General features: G+C 39.9%; 1 protein-coding gene across 1 annotated transcript in view; it reads right to left on the bottom strand.

Annotated features, from left to right (window-relative positions):
* Positions 1–4,100: 4,100 nt before the first annotated feature.
* The window catches only part of ccdc107 (coiled-coil domain containing 107), an 18,756-nt gene continuing 16,299 nt past the window's right edge, over positions 4,101–6,557 (bottom strand). Inside the window, exon 6 of the mRNA XM_037695653.1 lies at positions 4,101–4,742. Coding sequence (XP_037551581.1) covers positions 4,378–4,742 — 365 coding nt within the window. The 3' untranslated portion in view covers positions 4,101–4,377. The remainder of the gene's footprint in view (positions 4,743–6,557) is intronic.

Below are 6,557 nucleotides of genomic sequence, written 5' to 3' on the forward strand. Positions count from 1 at the left end.
CAAAATAATGCATGGTGATGTGTCAGACCTGCAGGATGAACAAGAGAACAAGGCAGACAAACAGAAAATGTTCAAATAACAACTTGTATGTTTTAATGTTTTAAATTACTGTACAAACATTTGACTAATTACTGGGTTAGATGAGATTATAGCAAGATGGTGGATTAAACTGTTAATTTTAGGCAACAATAAAAGCTTCTCTGATAGCTGTATCTAACAAAGTGTTTATTAAAATAAATATATTATTGGAAAAAGTGCCTAAACTTAATGTGTAAAGAACGTGGAAGCCTTCATCTCGTCACGGACTTCTCACAACTATACCAGGATTATAAGGCAAAGTGGTAAATGGAGGTTTAAAAATGGAAAATAAACAAAAAGTTGTGTGTTTCTAGCTGATAAAACGATTGTCTTTCATGCAGACTTCATGTGCATGAGCAAAAATTAAAAAAACACAACATGCAGTTTATGTTTTGATGTACAATCAACATGCCGCAAGTCCAAGCTCCCATTTTTAAATCAGTCTAAATACCCAGCTGCATCCGTATGTCTTTGTTGCATCCATCAGTTTTTAGTAAGACATTAGGAAGTTGTTGTTTTTAACATCTGCAATAAATTTAATCCTACATGTGAACAGCAGAAACTACAGGTGACCTTCTGCCTGTTTGGAATGAAGTCATTACGAGTGACGAGATGTTCGGCAAGTTAAAGACAGAAACCTCCTGCAGTAAAAAGTGCAATAAAAGTCTGGTATCAACATTTAGACAAGTGTAAAAATAAATATTAGTGTACATCAGTGCTGTGAAGGAGTAACAACAGAGCAGTGAAGCATCCGGCTCTACTTTCATGCTCACACGAGCTCCTGCAGGTGGCGCTGTGCTGTCGTCTGCAGACACACCTACTTGCCTATTTAAAAAAATATAAAAAAATTACAATCAAGAGCATGAACACGTTTTGCCGCTCAAAGTATGGCAGGCTATTTTACCATATATTCATATCACTCCTGTTTTTTAACCTACTGCTTTAGTTTTCAATACCATCACTCAGAATTAAAACGAACAAAACTTTACAATCCCATCGTTAGAGGTAGGCGACATGACAGTGCAGTCAGAGCGATTGCCCAACAGAAGAAGAGTCACAGGATGACGTCCTGGACTGGACCTTGCTGGGTGGAACAAGCATATCCGTTTTCTTTGGGTACTCCAGTTTCCTCCCACAGAACAAAAACATGCATGTTAGGCTGACTGGTAACTAAAATGTCCCTAGGTGAGAGAGAGTGAACAGTTGTCTCTATGTGTCCCTGTGATGGACAGGAGACCTGTCCAGGGTGTCCCCACCTCTCTCACACTGACAGCTGGATATGGGCGCCTGTGACACCAGTGATCTCCGCAACCCAAAAAGGAAGAAGCGGGTAAAAGATGGATGGATCTGCAGTACACATCCAGGCTGCTATAAATGTTAAATCAACCACTTGAACTTTTTAAGGTAATCAGACATTGTGTATTTAAACTGTCATTACAGTTTGGGTTGTAGATCTTAAAATTCTATTTTCTACTTGTCAAATTTTGAATGGACAGTAAATGCATTTGAATTTTGACAAGTCAAAAAAGCTACTGTGACAAGTAGAAATACTACGACAGAAATCTAAAATAGTAAATATTAGTGTTGAAATTAAACAGTAAAACTGCCTGCCATACTTTGTGCCAACTCAAACAAACAGGCAGAGTTGAGCCAGCATGTGAAAGTTGAGCGCACGTTGTTTGCTCAGCCTAACGCAAACGTGCACTTCAGTCTCAACTCTGCTCAAACTGATATAAAAACAATTCTTCATAAATTTCCTGTAACGTGTTCAGGCTGTGCTTGTGTGTGCTAAGCTACTCCCAGAAGACACTTAAGAGATGAGGGGTATATTAGAGGGATTTCCAGATTTGTTGTGATAAAAGTCAAGAGTTTGCAGCATCACCAAAGAGGCCCAGCTAGATCACCATGGTAACACAGGTTGAGCTCATCACCTGCTCTGCAGCAGCAGACAGAACTCGATGAACTGAGCTGTTTCAGCTTAAATCTCCTGTTGTTCTAATTAAATCACATACAACGTTACACTTTTAACAAATGGTATTAAAAATGTCAATTACCTTTAAAGGCAGTCAGTGCATCACATTTAGCCATTTTCATTTAAATGCAACCATTTAACCATAAAACTGTGTTTTTCAGGAACATCCTTCATTTCATCTGGCAAATAGATATTTTATGGATTCTAATCTGAAGTAAAATCTCCCTGATTTATTATTAGAGCCCGACCAATACGGAAATTTTGGCTGTCGTTGAAAACGACATTGGGTGGAGAAGGTGAATACCGAGAACTGATATAATGGCTGAAATGTTTAAGCTTTGTCCACCACCCAGAATCTAAGTAAACAGCAAGTGGAGCAGGGCTCGTTTATTTAGCACAGCTGTTAGCAACCATGAAGCTACGCTAATCAGATCTATGCTATACGTAGTCCCACAGTAGGTTTACAAGTCACTGGTCATAAAACAGTCTTCCTAACATGCGTTCACATTTTCTCTCCTCCACTATTCACCAAAAAGTTATTAAGTGTGTTATATAAATATAAATTAAACATAGAAACTCCCCTCCCTGTTCATTGTTTAAACAGTCAGTCACGTACGGTGAAGGTCTAATTAGTAATGACTGCAGCAGCGTTTATTTTTCTTTGTTGAGAAGATTTCAGACAAACAATGCATTTTATTGAGGACGACAAAGATAACGTTACTAACACGGATATATTTTACCTCTATGTTACATTTATTGCTCTGGATAGTTTTACAAGGCCTATGCTAGGTTATCTAAACGTTAGCTTGTTAACTTGAGAGGCATGTAGCTAATGACAAGTGGTTTGGAGGATTGAGAATTTATTATTGTTGATTTTTTTTATTGTATTTTACAGAGCAGTTAAAATAAAACCTACCATGCCCAGCAAAATACTCTAAACAGTATTGCTCCTGCTTTGTCTATGCTGAAAATGAAAGTGAAACTTAAGTGACTGGTGTTCTGATGCTTCTGCTGGATATATTGTACAATTACGGCTCATTTCCAGCATTTTAGAGGTGAAAAGTAGAAGTGTTTGTATCAGAGTATAATGGGACAATCATCACAGGTCCTCAAACATCTATCAACCTAAAATATTGGCCCCTCCATATATTAATTGGGCTCTATTCACCATAACTCTTTTTTAAAAACTCACTCATAATTCTCAGCATAGGATTTGGGAGAAATACTCTCAGAAACTTAAAACGCTCATAGCGCTATGATATATTGACTTTTTACACCCTTTAAGAAATGGCCAGGTAGTTTTTGAAGTGATGTTTGTCCAGTAATTGTCAATAGTTAGTACTTTATCAATTGTGACATTATTCAAAGAGCACTTATTATGATTGAAGAATGGCTATCTCAACTAGGTTTTACATTGTTTTCAGGAGTATTAAACAACTTTTTTCTCCAGGTGTGAAAAACACTACATTAGCTATTTTTAAACCTCTACCCATTTGCATGACAGAGTTTTTTTTAAGTCAACTACTGTTTTCTCAACCCAACAAGGTCCATGTTACTACGCCAATGAATGTGTGCCGAGCATAGATAGATCACTACATGATGATGGTGACGTAGCTGCTCCCACTTGTCGGATCAGAGCATCTAGTCAGTCCAAACGTTTACTCAAAACTCTGCGGACGTTTCAGTTAAGTTCAACGCCATTAGCATATGAATATAAGCTGGAAATTTTGCCTCATAGTATACCCCTCTGGTTAAAAAAACCACACAGATAAGAAATTATTTAACAACTGGTTCAGATATGCCCATTTTTAATTTTATAATGGACTCCAGTTCATTAAATGAGAACTGTGGAGGCAGCAGTGTGGGAGAAAGTGGTCAACACAACGTGTGCGGCCTAGAATCAAATTTTGAAAGTTGTGCACGCAAACATATGCCATGATGTTTAAAGATTACGATAGTGAAACGAGGCCACGCTGCATGCTGGCAGCAAACACTCAAAGTTAGTGAGAGTGCATCCAAATAGTTTCCTACTTTGTTGCAATTCTGAGTCGACAGCTAGCCTTCAACAGTCACAGTCCTGTGAGACACCGCCTGGAAGAGTGGACCACTTGGTATTCCTACAGTAAGTGCAGTAAGTAAGAACAATAAGTGCAACACTTGCCATCATACACACGCTTGTCCTTAAGATGAAACATGAAAATAGAGCTCTTCGTTTTCACTGTTAGTGTTCTTATCCTAATCATAGCGTCGCCCGGAAGTCATTCAGATAATAAATATATCTACTGAACAGTCACGTTTCAGTAACTGAGGAAGACCTTGTGGTGAGATCATTCAGGCCTGTTGCGTCGCCTGAGGCTGGTTGGAGGCTGCTCTGCACCGACATCCTCAATCTTGGTCTCGTTCGACTCTTCCAAACAAGTGTGGAGCTCAGGGGGCTTTGGCTTTTCTCCACCATCTTTTGTTTCATTGTTTGCCTCTTCTGCTTCTTCTGATTCATCAGAATCTTCTGGCCCGTGCTCCTTCATCTCTTCACCTTCTGCTTTGGCATCATCAGTATCATCAGAGTGTGTGCCGTACACGTCCTCAGCAGCTTCTGCAGTCTCAGCAGAAGGTCGCTTGTCTACAACTGCAGAGGCGTCTTTGGCCCCGAGGGACTCTATGAGGTCATCCAGATTACGGTTACAAGAAGGCTCTGAAAGACAAAAACACAAGCTGTATTCATTTACTGAAATTAGTACAAGGGGGCTGAGATGGGGTATAGGCAGGGCAGCCGACTCGGGACCCCAAAGTCCCAGGTTCGATCCCCAGTTACTGCACATCTCGTGGTGTCTCTGAGCAGCACATCTTATCCCCAAATGCTCTCCAGGGCACCTTCAACAGCTGCCCACTGTTCCACCTGGTGGTGGATGGGTTAAATGCAGAGAGCCAATTTCACCATTGTATGGAAACATAGAATGATGACAACAAATAGTACATGATTAGTATTATTATTATTATTAATTGTTTGTGTGCTCTTGTTCAACATCCATTATCTGTTGCTTATTCCAGAGTACAGAAGCTAAAGTAAGGAGGCCTAGACATCTCTTATCACAGCGATTTCTACCAAAGTCTTCCAAGACCCATGCCAGCCAAGAGACGTAGTCTTTCCAGCATGCCCTGGGTCTTCCCTGGAGTCTCCTTCCAATAGGACATGCCCAGTAGCCCCTGTAGGTCACTACCTAGAGTGCGTGACTATAAGTGAGTGTAGGAACACAGAACAACTGCTTTACAGCTCAGCTACCTCTTCACCACAATGTATGCAATACTGCTAGTCTTCTGTCATTTATGAAGTAAACCCAGAGATACTCCTTCACGTGAGGCAGCACCTCACTTCCAACTCGGAGAAACCAGTCAATCCTTTTCTGACTGAGAACCATAGCCTCAGATTTGGAAGTGCTGACTGTCACCTCAGCCACTTCACACTCAGCTACAAAGATAAATTATTTCTATAAAAGTTATGAACATAATTTGTGACAATGTGCAGACACGGAAGAGTCCTAGTCTAACCTTGAAGACGTCAGACTTGCTGCCAGTATTGTAATCCAGACTCTTGCAAGGTTTGCACTGGGACACAATGGCTCTCAGTAGTGGTCTCCCAACCCCATACTGATGGGAGCACCCTACAGGGTACGCCAAAAAACACAGTCAAATGCTTTCTCCAAGTTCACAGAACACACGTAGCTGGCTGTGGAGTTACCAGCTAACAAGGCTCAGCAGGACTGCTTTAACTTGACACCTGGCACCAGGCCTGGGGGCTATAAATAGGCCCACACCGGCCCAGCGCCTCATCATGGACAACTCCAGAGTGGAATAAGCTCCAAATACTGTAGGAGCGACTAGTTATAAAACACCCTTGTTCCACATTTCAATATTTATTCCCCACTTCAGATTAGATCAGACTTTACCTGTCCTGCTGACAAACCTACCGTAATTTCCGGTCTTTAAGCCGCTACTTCTTTCACATGCTTTGAAAACTGCGGCTTATACAATGCTACTGGACTTATGTATTAATACTGGACTATACTGGACTTCTGTATTAATACTGGACTATACTGGACTTCTGTATTAATACTGGACTATACTGGACTTATGTATTAATACTGGACTATACATGACTTATGTATTAATACTGGACTATACAGAACTTGTGTATTAATACTGGACTATATTGGACTTATGTATTCATACTGGACTTATGTATTACACTGGACTATATTGGACTTATGTATTAATACTGGACTATATTGGACTTATGTATTAATACTGGACTATATTGGACTTATGGATTAATACTTGACTATATTGGACTTATGCATTAATACTGGACTATATTGGACTTATGCATTAATACTGGACTATATTGGACTTATGGATTAATACTTGACTATAATGGACTCATGCATTAATACTGGACTATATTCGACTTATGTATTAATACTGGACTATACTGGACTTATGTATAAATACT

This window comes from Nematolebias whitei, chromosome 22, assembly GCF_014905685.2.
Source record: "Nematolebias whitei isolate Nwh7 chromosome 22, NemWhi1, whole genome shotgun sequence".
NCBI classification, from domain to species: Eukaryota; Metazoa; Chordata; class Actinopteri; order Cyprinodontiformes; family Rivulidae; genus Nematolebias; species Nematolebias whitei.